The sequence below is a fragment of the Acomys russatus genome, chromosome 25 (genome assembly GCF_903995435.1).
Source record: "Acomys russatus chromosome 25, mAcoRus1.1, whole genome shotgun sequence".
NCBI classification, from domain to species: domain Eukaryota; kingdom Metazoa; phylum Chordata; class Mammalia; order Rodentia; family Muridae; genus Acomys; species Acomys russatus.
In genome coordinates, this window is record NC_067161.1 from 43,197,215 (window position 1) to 43,216,074 (window position 18,860).

Below are 18,860 nucleotides of genomic sequence, written 5' to 3' on the forward strand. Positions count from 1 at the left end.
AACTCACAGCGATCCGCCTGCCTCTGCCTCCCGAGTGCTGGGATTAAAGGCGTGCACCGCTGGCACCACTCAGCTGTTACTTAAATCTTTACTAGCATGTTTTCTCAACTATAAAATGAAATTAACTCCTATACAATGATTAGCATGCTGCACTTTATGAGTTTGAATGAAAAGAATGAATGAATGAGTCCCTTTTCTACAGCTATAAACTATATATGGGATAATTTACTGTGTCAGAAGATGCTCTATTTAAACTTAGTTCCTCTTAGTGCAGCAAAGTTGTTCTTGTAAACCCAAACAAAGTAACACTGATGACATTCCACACAGCGTGGCACGTCTCAAAACTCCCAGAGGCTCACCTGGGTAATTACTAGTTTACAATGAAGAGTCTGTGCCCACTCAATGCATGATCCCATCTGCTTACATAAAAGACAAAGCCCAATGATACCTATCTATCTATCCTCATGTGCATTCACTGGTTCTTTGTTATATATACTTGCTTTCTCATACACATACAATTTTGTTTCATTTCTGGCTGAACTACTTGAAAATAAATTATACATATATTTCCTGGCTTTTAAATTAATTTTTAAAATTATTTTTGAAGTATAAAAAGTTAAAGTATGTAGGGGTCACGACTCCATGGGATTGTGTAATTAAATGGAGCATCATGAAAATTTTGTTAATAATGAGCAATAACCAAAAATTAATCCAAAATGTTTAATGAACTTAGGTTTCTGGCAGTGCTTGCCATATTGCACCTCACAGCTTTACTTTAGCTGGTTTCTAAACATACATGTACACTATCTACTATGGAGGCCATCCTACATAACATGTTGCCTGAAATGCCAGGGCTTAGGGCTAGTATATGTTGAGGATGGCAGATGGCTCAATGGATAAAGCATTTGCACACATGTATAATAGCCAAGCAGATGAGATAGCCAACAGAGACAGGATTCTCCAGGGCAAACAGGCTAGGTAAACTCGCTAAATGAGTGAGTTAGTGAGAGATCCTACCTCCATTAAAAAAAAATAAAAAGTGAAGAGCTATCAAGAAAGGTACCCAAGGGGGGTGGGGGGGTGGGTGGGAGGCGCACGCTTTTAATCCCAGCAGAGGCAGGCGGATCACTGTGAGTTCAAGGCAAGCCTGGTCTACAAAGCAAGTATAGGATAACTAAAGCTACATAGAGAAACCTTGTCTCAGAAAACCAAAAAAGAAAAGAAGGGCACCCAACATCAGCCTCTGGCCTCCATAACACATGTACACTCACGTATAAATATTCAAATACATATATGCGCAAGCACACACTTTATCCAGACGCCTTTTTTAAAGGCTACTGCGTAAGTTGCAATGTTTTAAACTATACAGTTCTCTGATCATATAGAAACAAAATAGTTTAATTATGGAAATAAAAATTAAACATTTTCATACGGTCATTATTTGACATGTATCAAATTAATGTATCTTTAGACTGTGTTACAATGTTTGGTTTTAGCTAATACTGAGTTTCAGAAGAAACCATTAACCAAGGCCAAGCATAATGGTTCATGCCTCTAATCTTAGTCCTGGGGAAGTTAAGAGTAAAGAAAATTGCCAGGCACAGTAGTGCATGCCAGTAATCCTAGCAGGAGGAGACAGAGGCAGGTGGCTCTCTGTGAGTTTAGGCCAGCCTGAGATATAGTGATCTATAGTGAGTCCAGGGCAGCCAAGGCTACACTAAATAAGGGCTGGAGAGATGGCTCAGAGGTTAAGAGCACTCACTGTCTGCTCTTCTAGAGGTCCTGAGTTCAATTCCCAGCAACTTCATGGTGGCTCACAACCATCTATAATGAGATCTGATGCCCTCCTCCGGCGGGCAGGCACACATGCAGGCAGAACTTTGTATACATAATAAATAAGTAAATTGTTTAAGAAATAAAGAAAGAAGCAGGGCGTGGTGGCGCACGCCTTTAATCCCATCACTCGGGAGGCAGAGGCAGGCAGATTGATGTGAGTTCAAGGCCAGCCTGGTCTACAAAGTGAGTTCAGGACAGCCAAGGCTACACAGGGAAACCCTGTCTTGGGGGAAAAAAAAAAACTCAAGAAAGACAGACAGACAGACAGACAGACAGACCAAAAAAGATAAATGTGACAAAACCAAGTCTTCAGTGCCTCTGACTACAGTTTTACAGTACAGCAAACAAGCACAGAATGCATGAAAATTAGTCAAGAGAGGCTTCTTTATTGAACTCCTCAAACTCACCAACAGGTCAAAGGTACCAACTTTGAAATCCAGTTTGTAGCTTTGCTTAACAACATTTTATTCCTATAGCACCAACCTTTAGAGGATGCTCTAATGTGGGCTTTTCTTTTAGGCACTCCGCCTGAAATATGGTTACAAAAACAGTATAGACCTAAGCTCCACAGAGTAAGAAAACAAACATTTACCTTTTTAGCATCTGCAGAAGACCTCAACCCTTCTGGCAGGGTGTGAACTAAAGGTAAAACTGCAGCACTAACGCGTTGGAAATGGGCATCAGAAACTGGCTCCAGGCGCGGCCGCTTAGACTCCAAGGAATCATGTTCCACCGATGAGGGACCTGAGTGAAACTGTTCATATCCGGTTCTTCTTTCTTGCGGCCTAATACATACCAAAAGAGAAATACAGAAAGAAAAAAAAGACAAATCAATAAAACTCTGAGGACTGTTAAGTGACTTAGAGACAGGCAGATCTCTGTGAGTTCCAGGCCAGCCTGGTCTACAGAGGTAGTTCTAGGACAGCCAGGTTAGACAGAGAAACAACCCTGTCACAAAAAAAAAACAAGGGAAAAACATTGAAGAGTTACAAAAAAAACCAAAACAAAACAAAACAAAAACAAACAAACACACACACACAAACACAAAATAAAAAAACAATAAGAGCATGAATACCCAAAGTTAAAGTAACCAAATGACCCACCCTCTGCTAAGCAGCCAGAAGTAATTTCTCAAAGACTCGCAGCTGGCCCTACGTACTTGGGTCCAAGAGATTTAAACTGCTCTTAACTTTGGCCAGAAAGGTTTCTTATTGTAGAAAGTGGTATTTACGCAGAGACTCCTAACTGTTCAAAGTGCTGACAACAGGCAACTGTGAGTGTTCAGCTACAGGTTAACATCTGCACTACATATACCCCCAAAGCTCAGGGAACTTCACAGCAGAGGGGACAGAAATTACTTAAGAACTGGGACAAGAGAGAAAAGACAGTTCAGTGGTTAAGAGTGGGTCTTCCAGAGGACTCAGGTTCAATTCCCAGCATGCACTTGATAGCTAACACTATCTGTAACTGCAGTTTCAGAAAGTCCAAATCTCTCTTCTAGTCAACTGAGCACCAGGCACAAATACATGCAGGCAAAACATCCAGAGTAGAAAAATAATTTTTAAAATTTTAAAGAATTTAAGAGCAAAAGGAAAATGAAAAGTGCTGTGAAATGCTGGTCTCTGGAACTGACACAGCTATGACACTCAGAAACTCACAGCAACTGTAGTTACCCACAAAAGATTCAGCCAGTTAAAAAACCTCATCACGGAGGCGGGGAAAGCGCCTGATGATCTAGCGAGGCTCAGGAACTACCGACAGTTAGTGGTGCTGAGAGGATGAGTCACTTTTTCTTTAGAGGGATGCCAATGCCCTTGAAATGGCTGCCTACTGGTCTACATACGGGCAACATTTACGGGATTAACAGTTATATAAAATAAAAGAGGAGAAAGAAGAGGACATGGGAAGAGAACTGTGCTGAGGGAAGCTGAAGCAGATGGAGGAAGAGACTGGAGGGTTGAATATGACCAAGATACCTTACATATTAAAAAACTAAAAATTTAAAACTCAGGCCTAGCAGTGTGTGTGCATGCTTTTAATCCCAGCCAATTGGGAGGCAGAGGCAGGCAGATAGCTGAGTTCAAGGCCAGCCTGGTCTACAGAGTGAGTTTTAGGACAGACAAGGCTACACAGAGAGACCTGTCTCGAAAAACCAAAAAACTCAGCTGGGTGATAGTGGCACACACCTTGAATCCTAGCACTTGGGAGGCAAAGGCAGAATCTCTGTCAGTTCAAGACCATCCTGGCCTACAGAGCAGTTTCTAGAACAGCCAAGAATACACGGAGAAATCCTTCTCCCCACCCCACCCCACCCCAAAAAGTAAAGACGGAAGGATGGACACACACACACTATTTAATTTAAAATTCAGCCCTTTGTCATGAAGCTAGAGGCCATGCCAATCAATACAGCACATAGAATAAAAGCTATTCCAAGGCCACAGGAAAATTTGGGGTATAATTTCATAAATTGCTGTGGCTTTCCATGGCAGGGGACTGGCAAGCACTGTCTAAGCCAGATTTTAGTCCTTAACTACCCACAGTGCTAGGAACCATCATCCAGTCTACAAACCAACAAAAGTATAGCTTGCAAATGTGGATGCATTTGGTTGGAGGAAAGCTTGCCTGGCCCACAAAAATTCCTAGATCACCAAACAAAATGGTACATGCCTGTAACATCCAGTTACATTTTACTTCCAACAACTCTTGCCCATGAAATTTAACAAAACCAGAAGGCGAAGCATACACAATACTAGAGAAGAGAGTAGTGAACATGATCATAATGATAATTAAAAATAACATTTTAAACTAAAAGAAAAAATCAAAACTACACAGTAGAGGGCGAGGAAGAGAAGTATGAAAAACATTAATGTGGTATTTGAAGAGTTACCTTATAATTCTATTTTAGAAGAAGAGAATCACTATATGTACACTTTTCAAAGGCATGTCTTTAAAGATTCTAAACACTCCTTAGTTGTAGGTATTTGCAAGCTGTGCCATTTTTTAAACTCTGCCAGTGTTTACTATTTACACCTATCAGAGAGCCATTATTTAAAGTTTAATATTTAACACTGCTTAATATGGATTGTTTTAATTTACATAGACAGCCGGGCAGTGGTACATGCCTTTAATCCCAGCACGCAAGTGACAAAGGTAGATCTCTGTGAGTTCAAGACCAGCCTACTTTACAAAGGTAGTCCAGGATAGCCAGGTCTCAGTTACACAGAGATTCTGGCTCAGGGGGTGGGGTGGGGATATTGAAGGGTTACATAGGCTTATAACTACCAGTCCTTAACCATGGCTTTCATTCTTTGTTTAGCTGATTCTATCGCCTACAAATTCTATAGTAAGTTTTGGATGCTCAGTGCTTTCATATCTAAAAATACCTGCCTGTTGCTTTAAGGCTTAATCTTGTCTCATATAATAATCTTGAATCTCCATTTCTTTTCCTTGGAACCTTTCTGTTTGTTTGTTTGTTTGTTTGTTTTCTCAAGACAGGGTTTCTCCATGTAGCCCTGGCTGTCCTAAAACTCACTCTGTAGACCAGCCTGCCTCTTCCTCCAAGCGCTGGCGGCGTGCCAGCACCCGGAGAACCTTAAGGTATTGTTCCATTGTCTCCCGCCACTAGACTAAGCTCTATTCAAGTTTAGAACCAGACACTGTTCCACCCTGAAAAGGATTTGTATTGCTTCCTGAACTCCTCCTAGTCTTTTACTTATCCTTGAATTTTAATAATTTAAACAGAATTATATCCCTCTATTCTCTTGCCCAAGGGCACTGTGCAACCCTCCTTCAGACAGTCTGACTGTCACGTGCTTGCCTGCTCTGGACATGGCTTTCTACATACTTTCCACACCAGGAGAGAGCAAGAAGAAAAGAAACTCAGTCTTGTTCTAACAACTTTTGTTGAGGATCCTGGTCCACTGTGACAGAGATGTAAAACACTCCTAAATAGCGTATTACTTCACAAACTGACCCATCGTAAGTGCTGTTTATGCAGCTGCTGAGAAACCAGGTGGCATAATGGAAATTATCAACAAATCATTTACTATCATCCTAGTTAAATCTGAGGTATTTTGGCTTTTTTTTTGTTTGTTTGTTTGTTTGGTTTGGTTTGGTTTGGTTGGTTGGTTTGGCTTGGTTTTTGGTTTGGTTTGGTTTGGTTTGGTTATTTGGGACAGGATTTCTCTGTGTTAGCCTTGGCTGTCCTGGACTCACTTTGTAGACCAGACTGGCCTCGGACTCACAGAGATCCACCTGCCTCTGCCTCCCGAGTGCTAGGATTAAAGGTGTGTGCCTTAATGACTTCCTTTCCTTTTCAACACTATTTCTTTGGGAGAAAAGATTGGAAATAGGTCAAGTCATTCAAGACTCTGCAAATTCCTTCCTTGAATCTTTTCAAATTTCTGGCAATAATTGTTCACCTTTATTTTTTTTTTAATACAAGAATTTTAAAGTCCTTTTCCTTTTTAAGTGTGTATTTGTTAAATGATTAAAAAAGAAAAAAAAACAACACAAGAGAAATATATCCCCATGTTGATAGACTTAAAATTTTTTAAACTACATTTATTTATTTAGTGTGTGCACATGTTGCCGTGTGTCACTGTGCACATGTGTGGGTCTGAGGACAACCTCCGGGAGGCAGTTCTCTCCCTCTACCATGTGGTTCTGGGGATCCAACCCAGGCCACGTGCCTCGGCAGCAAGCACCACTACCTACCGAGCCATTTCACTGCGCAAACAGTAGAATATTTTTTAAATGTCCATATTACCTAAAGCAGTGGTTCTAAACCTTCCTAATGCTTTAAGACAGTTCCTGATGTTATGGTAACCACAACCATAAAATTATTTTCATTGCTACTTCATAATTGTGATTTTCTGTTATGAATCATAATATAAATGTGTTTGAAGACAGAGGTTTGTCAAAAGGGTCACAGCCCACAGGTTAAGAACTGCTGGCTTAAAGTAATATACACATACAATACCATACATAGCAAATATACTCCATACACATACACAAAATACTCCAAATATCACGTGTGAAAGGCATCACATCTCTTAATTTAAATAATAAAAAAATAACATGAGAGGCTAAAGAAATGTTTTAGTAGTTAAAAGCACTGGCTGCTCTTTCAGAGGACCCAAGTTTGATTCCCAACATTCAATGGCAATTTGCAGCCTCATGTAACAGCCACATAATTCCAGTTCCAAGGAATCCCAGGTCCTCTTCTGGCTTCCACTAGCACTGCACAAATTGTGCACAGACAAACATGCAGGCAAAACACCCACAAATACTTAAAAACAAAACAAAACATGACCTAAAAACTTACAAACTAGCAGACGGAATGGAAAGCCCAAAAATAAATCCAAACATATATAGTAAAGTAATCTTCACAAGTGCAGCAAAAGATCACGACAAGGGGGAAACACAGTTATCTTCAACACACTATGCTAGAAAAAGTGGATTTCTACACAGGAAAGAATGAAACTAGACATACAATACATAAAAATTAACTGAAAAAAAAAGAAAGATTAAGTATGAGGCCAGATAGAGAAAACAGAGGAAAGATTCTACAGCAGACATTGGCCTTTGCAGTGATTTTTTTTCCCCTAACATAACAAAATCTCAGGTCACAAATGCAAAAATAAATAATTGAGATTATATCAAGCTCAAACGTTTCTTCAAAAAAAAAAAAATCAATAAAGTGAAACAGTAAACTACAAAAAACGTTTGCAAATACGTCTGATATCCAAAATTTACAAGTAACTGAAATAACCCAAAAGAAAACTTAATCACCTGGGGCTAAGGAAATGGCTCCGTCATTTACACCTACCATACAAGCATAAAGATCTGAGCTAAGATCCCAAGATTCATGTTAGAAGCCAGGAAATGGGCAGACTGCTAGAGTTCAGTTTCGGTGAGAGAAGCCATCTCAAAAAACTAAAGTAGATGAGTTCAACATGGGAACAGCAAAGTTGGGCTCCAGCAAAGAAGGGCAGAAAGACAGCCATTCTGCCACCAACAAGCTGGGTGACCTGATCATATTCAAAATCACATGACGTCAAGTGGGCTTCAAGAAATTTGTCCCTCAGGCACTCAAAGATATCCATAAATCTGCCATGAAGGAGAAGGAGCTCTAGATATGAATAGCAATACCAGGCTCCACAAAGGAATAAGGAATGTTCTATAGTGTGTCCATGTACATTAGTCCAGAAAACATAATGAGGATCATTAATTAAGCCACAGCACTTGGCTTACTTAAATTAAAATTTAAAAGATTCCTATCTTCAAAAAGTAAATATAAATATGGTCAAGGATGTAGAAAAAATAAAAAATTTTTTTTTTCTTTCTTTCTTTCTTTTTTTTGGTTTTTCGAGACAGGGCTTCTCTGTGTAACAGCTTTAGCTCTAGCTGGAACTCACTCTGCAGTCCAGACTGGCCTCGAACTCACATCAATCCACCTACTTTTGCCTCCCAAGTGCTGGGATTAAAGGCATGCGCCGCCACCACCCAGCCAAAAAAACAAATCATGTACAATGATAGCAAATATATTGGTATACTCATTATTCAAAAGAATATGACAATTTCTAGGCAGGCTGGTGGTACATGTCTTTAATTCCAGCACTCAGGAGGCAGAGGAAGGTAGATCTCTGTGAGTTCAAGGCCAGCCCAGTCTACAAAGCTCAAAAAACCAAAAAATAAAATAAAATAAAAAATAACTATTTTTTTTAAATGTTGTAGGAGTTTATTGAATAAGCATGGGGAGAGAAGGAAAGGAGGAGGAATACCCCAGAGAGAAACAGAGACAGAGACAGGGAGAGTAAGAAGAGAAGAGCAAAAAAATAACAATTTCTACAGAAATAAAGATATCTATCTGTACTTGTTCATTGCAACATCAACAGTCAAGACAAAAATAAGTATTTGGAGTCGGGCGTGGTGGCGCATGCCTTTAATCCCAGCACTTGGGAGGCAGAGGCAGGCGGATCGCTGTGAGTTCGAGGCCAGCCTGGTCTACAAAGTGAGTCCAGGATGGCCAAGGCTACACAGAGAAACTCTGTCTCAAAAAAAAAAAAAGAAAAGAAAAAAAAAGAAGTATTTGTTACTGGACAAATGAATAAATCACATGGCATGTATAAGTTTGTGGGCACACATGCAGGCACGCACACACACACACAAAATGTTACTCGAGTCTTAAAAAAAAAAAAAGAGTAAGATCTTCCTTTAATTACAATATTGATGTAGCTAGAAACACTAGACTAATTGAAATAAACCAGACATAGAAAGACAGTATTACATGATCTCATATGGCATCTAAAAAACATTCAAATAGGGAGCTGGAAAGATGGCTCAGTGGTTAAGGGCACTGTCTGCTCTTCCAGAGTTCCTCAGTTCAATTCCCAGCAACCACATGGTAGCTCACAACCATCTGTAATGTGATCTGATACACTCTCCTGGCCTGCATGTGTACATGCAGAGAGAAACTCATATACATAAGAATAAATAAACAAATATTTTTAAAAACATTCAAATAGAAAAATAAATCAGATATAATGGATGAGTAAGTCGAAATAGCTAATGAGCAAAAGGAGGAAGGAAGGTGATAAAATCATGCTGTATTTGGGATTACTTTTTTCAATGGCACATGCCTTTAAACAGCATTTGGGAGGCAAAGGCAAAGTTCAAGGCCAGCCTGGTCTACGGAGTAAGTTTCAAGACATAGAACATAGAGAAATCATAACCCAAAAATACCAAAAGGAAAAAAAAAAAAAGACTTACTTATTTCATTTAGTGTGTTTTGCCTAAATATATGTACGTGCAGGACTGTGTGCCTGGTACTCATGGGGGTCAAAAGAGGACATCGGCCTCCCAGCAACTGACGCCACGGGTGTTTTCAGCCAATGTGTGGGTGCTGGGAACTGAACAACAGCAACAAGTATTCTTAACCTATGAGACATCGCTCTCTCCAGCATTTGGGATTCTTGCTAAATGCTACAAGAACAGCTCCTCGCCAGCTCAAAAGGGAGAGAATTTGTTCTAGTGTTGTCCACATATATTCTCTATAGCATCCTTTACATATTTAAAAACATAGGATGGTGTTTTTCCTACACTGGAGATGAAACTGGAGACCTCAAGTTTGCCTGGCAAGTGCTGTACCACAAAGAGATATCCCCCATGCCCTAATGCAATTTATTTTTAAACCAACACTCTTAAGAGTGAAAATAAAGTGTTTAGGGAAGAAAAGACCAGAGAAATCTGATCTATTGAGGACACTGGACTCCACTGACCTCCTAAGCCATCAAAGCCTCTGAATAAAATGGTTTTATCACATACAAAACAACAACAACAAAAAAGACAAAACAGAGCTGGGCGTGGTGGCGCACGCCTTTAATCCCAGCACTTGGGAGGCAGAGGTAGGCGGATTGTTGTGAGTTCGAGGCCAGCCTGGTCTACAAAGATGGCCAAGGCTACACAGAGAAACCCTGTCTCTAAAAAAAAAAAAAAAGACAAAACAACAAAAAACTCCACTAAAACAAACAAAAAACACACATAAAAAAAACTTGATTTAAAATTTAAAGAACATTCTACACTCTGGGAGTATAAACTTGTAGTCACTTTGAAAATCAGTCTGGAGATTCCTCAACAAAGTAGATATGAGCCTACCCTTGACGCAGCCATACCACTCCTGGGCATAAACCTAGGGAATATAAATTCTACAGCGGAGACACTTCCACATCCATGTTCATTGATGCTCGATTCACAACAGTTAGAAAATGAAGGCAGCCCAACTGTCTACCATTTGATGAGCAGACAATGAAAATTTATGCAACTATGGAGAGAAATGAAAGTATAAAACTTGCAGGAAAATGGGTGGAACTGGAAATTATACTGAGTGAGGGAACTGAGGCTCAGAAAGGCAAACATCACATGTTTTCTCTCATAAATACATCCTGGCCCCGACTCTTTCATCTTGTGTTTATATGGAGTAATTTAGAAACCTAAAAAAATCAGAAAAAGAACAGTGTGTGGAAGTCAATGGAAGGCAAACAGTATCACATAGGCTAAAGGGGGAGGGGAGTGTTGGGAGTGGGAAATATCAACAGAGTGATGGAGATGAAAGAGGCAAAGGAATGGGGAAGAGGGAGAAGGTCAAACAAAAAGGATGTGAGCAAACCACACTGTAGTCATTTGAATGACAATGGCCTCCCAACTCTTAGGGAGGTGAGGCCTTGTTGGAGGAGGTGTGCTACTGGAGTTGGGCTTTACAGGTTAGATGCTTGAGTATGGCTCATCTCTCTCTTCCTGGTGCCTGAGGGTCTGGATATAGGACTCTCAGCTTCTTCTCAGCATCATGTCTGCCTGCATGCTGCTATGCTTCTGAATACCATGAGAATAGTGAACTAAATCTCTGAACTGTAAGCCAGCTCCAATTAAATGTTTTCTTTTATGGTGTCTCTTCACAGCAACAGAAATGATAACTAAAACATACATGGTAACCGATTATCAATTAAGAAAACAAAAGAGAGTGTATAAAGGCAGGAGCCCTACAGATAGACGATGCAGGTCCAAGAAGGCTCAATAAATACAACTCTTGTGCCAAATGTGAGACCCCTTTGTAGGAGCTGGCCAGGGAGGTTCCAGAGGCCACCAGAACAACACAGGCTCTTGCTAGTCTCTTAGCTACCCCTCAGGACTAGCTGGCATGACCCTACTACTGCAGCCACAATAAACCTTGGACACAAGATATAGAGATATCAAGTTGAAATGAGGCTACTTCTGCTAGAGCCCTCATGGTGCCAGACGGTACAATACAGGCAAACTGTGGGGTGAAGACACTCATACACTACCCAGCTTCTAAATCTACAAATTATAACATCAAACTGTCAAGCCAGATATGCTCACTGGTGAAATGACAGCAGGACTGTCACAGGGATAACAACTCAGGGAATGAAGGCCTAAGAGCCAGATAGACGTTTAGGTAACACAGCGCTGGTGTGGACATCAGGAGTGACTCAGCTCAAACGGCTACTACTACAGCATGCTCAAAGAACCCTGAGTAAGCAATAAGGCGACTGTTATACAGCTCATTACGTAAACAGTTCTGAAAGGAAGCCGCTTTTGTGTGACTCTCTATAAAATGTCCTTGGGACCAAGGGTGCATGTTTTTGCCTACAATAAACTATGCAGCATGTCGGCCACTCTCTGCATCCCTAATCTCCCAGGTCCCTTCAACCCTCCATCCCTAGACCCTAACCTCTGAACTTGGCCTCATCACCAAGGGCTCACTAACTGGAGTAGGCACTTACTCTACAAGAGGAATTCCATACCTAATACTGTTATCTGGTTCAAATCCATGACTAAGATTTCTGAAACCTTTCAGGAGAAGCTTAAGTCACTACTTAGCTGAACTGATATCACAGCAAAACATCTCCTAAATATCTATGTTTATACCCACAGACAAAGGCTTAAACAGAAAATCATCACAGGGAATAAAGGCAGATACAAAGACTCATGACTGAGCCAGGCGTGGTGGTGCACGCCTTTAATCCCAGCACTCGGGAGGCAGAGGCAGGCAGATCACTGTGAGTTTGAGGCCAGCCTGGTCTACAAAGTGAGTCCAGGATGGCCAAGGCTACACAGAGAAACCCTGTCTCAAAAAACCAAAAAAACAAACAAACAAAAAACAAAACAAAGACTCATGACTACACAAAATGTAAGATAAAGACAAGACATTTACATCAGCCGCTTGAGTCTTGGAGAACCCTGTAGAAGAGAAGATGGAAAGAATACAACAGCCAGAAGATGGGGAAAGGGGGTGCAAAATATCATCTTCCAAGTATGATAGGGTCACGGCAACCGTAAGTTACAGCAATAGTGTATGCTGAGCCCACAGAAGATGGGTCCTAAAAGTCAGATATAAAGGAAGAAAGGACTCATAGTGGTCTACCATACACTGCTGATCTAAAAGCAATCAACAGATTCAGGGAGGGAGGGCATAGTACGTATGTGCATACCCACTTAATGAGCCCACCAGGCTCTGATGTTAGTTATACAGATGGCACTAGTAAAATTCTGAAACACAAAACAAATCCAAACTAGTAAATAGGGTAACATGATTTGCAGGAAGGAGAGGGGCTTGCAGAAATGGGAAAGAAATAAGAAAGAGGAGGTGACCAGAATACACTGTACATGTATGAAATTGTCAAAGAATAAACTCAACTAATACATCAGGCATAGTGGTACTCAGGAGGCAGAGGCAGGCAGATCTCTGTGAGATTAAGGCCAACTTGATCTACATAGTAAGTTTCAAGCCAGCCAAGACTACAACTGAGACCATGTCTCAAAACTAACAAAAAATGGGGCTGGAGATATATAGCTTAGCAGATAAAGGTGACTGCCATTAAGTCTGAGAACCTCAGTATGACCCCCAAAATCTGTAACAGAGAAGAAAACTGACCCCTTCACCAACTGTCTTCTGACTTACGCATATGCACCATTGTACATGCCCTGATACACATAAATGAAGTAAAACAAATTTTCATTAAAAAACTAATCACGGGGCTGGAGAGATGGCTCAGGGGTTAAGAGCACTGTACGGTTTTCCAAAGGTCCTGAGTTCAATTCCCAGGAAGCACATGGTGGCTCACAACCATCTATAATGAGATCTGATGCCCTCTTCTGGCCTGCAGGCATACATGCAGGCAAAACACTGTATACTTAATAAATAAATCTTTTAAAAAAATAATAAACAAAATTAATGATATAATTTTTTTAAAGTAACAACAAATTTTTTTTTTTAATTTAAAAACCAGACAAACACCCTGTGTTGTGGTCAAGACCATAATCCCCCAGCATATGGGAGACTGAAAAGGAGGATCTAGAATTCAAAGAAAACCAATACAAGAGCTCAAAACATGCAGGGTGGTGGTGGCACAAGCCTTTAATCTCAGCATTTAGTAGGCAGAGACAGGTGGAACTCTGAATTCAAGGCCAGCCTGGTCTAGAGTGAGTTACAGGACAGGTAAGGCTACACAGAGAAACCCTGTCTTGAAAAACCAAAAGTTAATAAAGTAATCAATTAGAATAAATGAAAGAGCTCAAAACACAATTAAAATGTCAGTTGCAGCTTTGTAAGTGAAAAATTAAAGATAATAAGTAAACTATATAAGTCAACTAATGTTGAGTAGAAACAAAAGAAATTCCATTACCTGTCAGAACCTGGGTGAAATTCTGAAAGCAAGGAAGGTCGCCTTCGAAGTTGTTGCTGCTGTTGCTGTAAAAGTTGTGATGCCTGACTAACTTCAATATGAGAAGAGCGATAGTCAGGGACTGCAAATTCCTGGTATTAAAATAATCATAAGTTAACTATTAAACACAAATAAGAACTGCATTATAAAGCTAAACCAAATTAATTAAGAACCAATAAGTATGAAAACAAATAGCAATGACAATTTTAATCCTTTACTGAGGCAATTTTTCCCCAACACTTTAATTATTTCTAGTAAGATATTTTTTCTTCTATGTAGGTGAATACCTATGTTTATGTATGCACACATGCAGTGGATACTCTCAGAGCCCAAAAGATGTTGGAAAACCTGGTGCTAGAGTTATAGATAGAGTGCTAGAAACAGAACTCTAGTCCTCTGAAAGAACAGCAAGCCCTCTTAACCATTGTGTTCCAGGCCATCCTTGGACTATTTACCTTTGAAAGAAGTAGGGAAGTCTCAACTTGGAACCACCCAGAGGGTCTAGGAAGTTCTTACAGGGAACTACTCAGAGAACTAGGAAGATCTACAGGGAGCGATTTAGGCTGTTGTAGTCTTGCCCAGGGGCTAGGGTGAGATTAGAAAAGGCCCTACTGATCTTGCTCTGTATATGTCCCTGCTAGTCGGCAATAAAGTGAATCTTGATCAGAAATTTCCTGGCTTGATTTGTTATTTCTCGCGTCTCTGTACCCTACTTTCAATCCCCACTCCCTCTTTCAGATGAACCCTGATTCGATTTTTCCCGCAGGCTGGGACCCGACAACACATGCCATAGCATTTGCGCAGAGGTCAGAGGACAACCTCTGAGAGCCAATTCTCTTCTTCCATCAAGTGGGTTCTGGGCACTGAACTCACGCTGTCAAGCACAACCATCTTGCTGGCTCAATATCTTAATTAGTATCATTAAAAATAATTCAAAATAGGGCTGGAGAGATGGCTCAGAGGTTAAGAGCACTGACTGCTCTTTCCAGAGGTCCTGAGTTCAATTCCTGCCAAGCACATGTGGCTCCTAACCATCTATAATGTGATGTGAAGTCTCTTCTGGTCTGCAGGTGTACATGCAGGCAGAACACTGTATACGTAATAAATAAATGTTTTTTAAAAAACTAATAATGCAAAATAAAATTCCTATTTCTATTTTATTGATCTCAGTAACTCCCAATTTTATTACCACCATAAATAAGTCTCAAATTCGTGTGTCCAGTCTGAAATATCAGTGTAATCCCAACACTCAAGATACTCGTCAAGTGTATCCACCTTGAGTTTGAGGCCAGGCTGGGATACACACTGAGTTCCAGGCCAGCCTAGGGCTGCAGAATAAGACCCTCTCTCAAGAAAAGAGAAAGAGAGGAAAAAAAAAAAAAAAAGCCGGGTGTGATAGCAATAGGACATGTCTTTAATCCCAACAATTGGGAGGCAGAAGTGGGCAGAGCTCTCAGACCAACCTGGTCTACACAGGTAGACCTAGACTTTGATCTTCTCTCCAAAAAGAAAACAGAAAAGAAAGAACAAGAAAGTAAGCATTCCAGTAGTAAGTTCAAAACAAATTAGCTGGCAGAAACACAGAGGTTATTTGTTTGTTTAGAGCCATGTTTATTCACAAATGAAGAAGCTAAAATCCAAAAAAACAAATTACTACTTAAGAGTACTAGTTGCAGCCAGGCACAGTGGCACACGCCTTTTGGTCCTAGCCACAGGAGGCAGAGGCAGGCAGATTTCGGTGAGTTCTCAGCCAGCCTGGTCTACAAAGGGAGTCCAGGACAGCCAGGACTACAAGAGAAACCCTGTCTCAAAAAATAAAAAACAAAAACACACAAACAAACAAGAAGAGAGTACCAGTTTCTTCTATCACAACTAAAAGAGAGTTTGTTTTTTGTTTTTTAAATGGGAATGGGTACTGTATCTACGTGTGTGTGAGAGTGTGTGTGTGTGTGTGTGTGTGTGTGTGTGTGTGTGTGTGTGATGCCCACAGAGGCAAAAAAAAGGGGGGGAGGTGTTTGATGGGGGAGGAGGGGAGGGTTGCTTCTTTTTTTTTTTTTTTTTAATATTTGGAATAAGGAATAACAATAAGAGCAATAAGAGCTTGGCTTCAAAACAAAAATATGGGCTGGAGGGCTAGGTAAGCAGTTAAGAGGACTGAGTATGCACTGTTCTTACAGACGACCTGGACTTGAGTACAAGCACCCATGTATGCTGGGCTGTTCACAACTGCCTGTAATCCAGTCTGGAGGAATATCTTGAGTGGATATAACAACTGTCAATAAAACGCTATTTAGCCAATCAGCTGGGCAGAAGGACAGGAAGTGGAACTCAGGACTTCCTGGAGAGGGGGAAGAGTTGGGAGTTGATGGAGAGGAGGAGAGAAGCTGCCCGAGAAGGATCTGACTGGCAAATGCTTGGGATATATGTAGGTTATGAGGATTAGTTTATTTTAGTAAGGTTAGTAACAGTTTAGATTCTGCCAGGCATAGTGCTTGCACCTCTGAATTATGTTTCAGTCTCTTTGTGTCAGTTATTGGCTTCCTAGACCGAACAGATACATTTAATAGTCCAGCTCCAAGGATCTGATGCCTATGGTCTCTGCAGACACTATACTCACATGCACAAACACACAGAGACACTAAAAATAATAAATTAGATCTTTAAAAAACAAATCATGCTAACTCAGTCATAAGCAAATATTTAAACAGAATTAATAAAAACCCAGAAAATACTGAAGTATATATTGAAAGGAAGTAAAAACATATAACTATAAACAAAAGTCTAAATACAAATTTCCACAGAACGTTATTTATAGTAGCCACTGAAGAAAAAAAAAAAAAACTGGCCAGGTGTGGTAGCACACGCCTTTAATCCCAGCACTGGGAGGCAGAGTCAGGTGGATCTCTGTGAGTTCGAGGCCAGCCTGGTCTAGAAAGGGAGTCCAGGACAGCCAAGGCTATACAGAGAAACTCTGTCTCAAAAAACCAAACAAACAAAAAACACAAAACAGAAGAGAAAAACAAAACTGTTTATCAATGAATGAATGATCAAAACATGTTACATCTATACATTACCATGCACCTATAAAAAAAGAAAACATCGAACAAACTAGAAATAGATGCTACCCTTATTAATCCAGATTAAAAAGACAAAATGCAAGACACGAATTCCTTGGCTTATAAAGTAAATTATTGGATGCCAAAGGGTTGGTGTTTCATTACAGGTCATAGAAATGTTCTGGGTAACACATGTAATACAACCTTCATAGTAGAATATTTTTATGTTGTATGAATTTTACATAAGGAAAAAGTTCTGAAAATAATAAATAGATGAAATTAAACTAAAGCTCAACTAAGAAGAGTCCTTCAATATAAGCAGGTAACAAAAATTCAGAACTTATAGACTGCTTAAGAAGAAACCTCATAAATTTGAAAATAAAATCATTAAAAAAAATTTTTTAATGTACCAAAAGACTTTATGTTCAAGGAAAGAAGTAAAAGAGTAAATGAAAGAAAGAAAATAAGAGTGGAAAGAATCCATCAACTAGCAAAGCGCTTGCCCAGCGACCATGAATACCTCATTTTAAGTCCTCAGAACCTACAGTGGGATGCGTCAAAGTTGTCCTCAGACTTCCACACTTATGCTATGGCACATGCCCTACAGCACTCACACACAAACATCATACATGTACACAGCATAGTAATAGTAAATAAATAAAATTTTGATGTAGAAAAAAAATAATATCCTTAGCTGGGCAGTGGTGGCACACACCTTTAATCCCAGTTCTTAGGAGGCAGAGGCAGGCAGATCACTGTGAGTTCAAGGCAAGCCTGGTACACAGAGAAACCTTATCCCAAAAAGACCAAAAAAAAAAGTCTAATTCTCAAATGTTGACTCTTCACAGATGAATGAATGGGTAGGTATAACATAATTTGCGTGTGTGCAAATATGTATGTATGTACAGCATTCTATTGCTATTGCATAGCTATGCGCCCAATAGGGCACACATGCCTACCCAGTTTTGGGGACCAGTGTCCTACAAGGACTTCTCTTATTCACCCATTGGCAAGCATTTGCTGAGTAAAGTGTGCATATATGTCTGATTGTGCATTTTTTAGGTGGAGTCTCATTTACCTCTGGCTGGCTTCGAATGTGCTACACAGCCAAGGGGGGGCTAGAACTCCCACCCTCCAGCCTTTGTTCTTCATGTGGTGGAATGTTCTACCACACCTGGCTGTGAATGATTCTTGCCATTTAAAAAAAAAAAAGAAGAAGAAGAAGAAGAAGCACATTCCCTTACTAGCCAATAAACCTATTAATCAGGAAAGGTGAAAACACAACATATCTGCATCTTGACAGCTACTATCCTTACCTGCTGGTGCCGGGTGCTGGGAAAGGTGTACTGGACAGAATGTGAAGGATAACGGCTTTGTTCTGTGCTGAAAGCTCCTTGATTGGGAGGGTAACCTGAACTTGACATTATCAGTAAAGATGGCCTCACTGGGCTGTGAGATCAACTCCAACAAACAACCATGTTTCTAGTAAACAACCTGCACAGAACAGAAAGAGAGATTTCTTAAGTACTAAAATACAAAATGTCCTAATAAGTTATAACTGTAGCTATACAAACAAAACCACAATTGCCAAAGTTCTCATATATTTATCTAAAAGAAGTTATTAAAGCTTGATAAACAATGTATCTTTTTCTCTACAGAGAGAACTGTAGATACAAAGGACATTGCCGCCCCTAAAACAGTATAGAAACAACTGTCTTCTGCCTTT

At 40.1% G+C, this 18,860-nt stretch overlaps 1 protein-coding gene across 20 annotated transcripts in view; it reads right to left on the reverse strand.

Moving 5' to 3' along the window:
• Ncor1 (nuclear receptor corepressor 1) overlaps nt 1-18,860 on the reverse strand; it is a 137,995-nt gene that overhangs the window by 107,090 nt on the left and 12,045 nt on the right. For all 20 annotated transcript variants that reach the window (XM_051168381.1, XM_051168392.1, XM_051168402.1 and 17 more), the window contains exons 2-4: nt 18,451-18,628; nt 14,040-14,170; nt 2,429-2,621 (exon numbers count right to left, since the gene is read on the reverse strand). In XM_051168381.1, coding sequence (XP_051024338.1) covers nt 2,429-2,621; nt 14,040-14,170; nt 18,451-18,558 — 432 coding nt within the window. In that variant the 5' untranslated portion in view covers nt 18,559-18,628. The remainder of the gene's footprint in view (nt 1-2,428; nt 2,622-14,039; nt 14,171-18,450; nt 18,629-18,860) is intronic.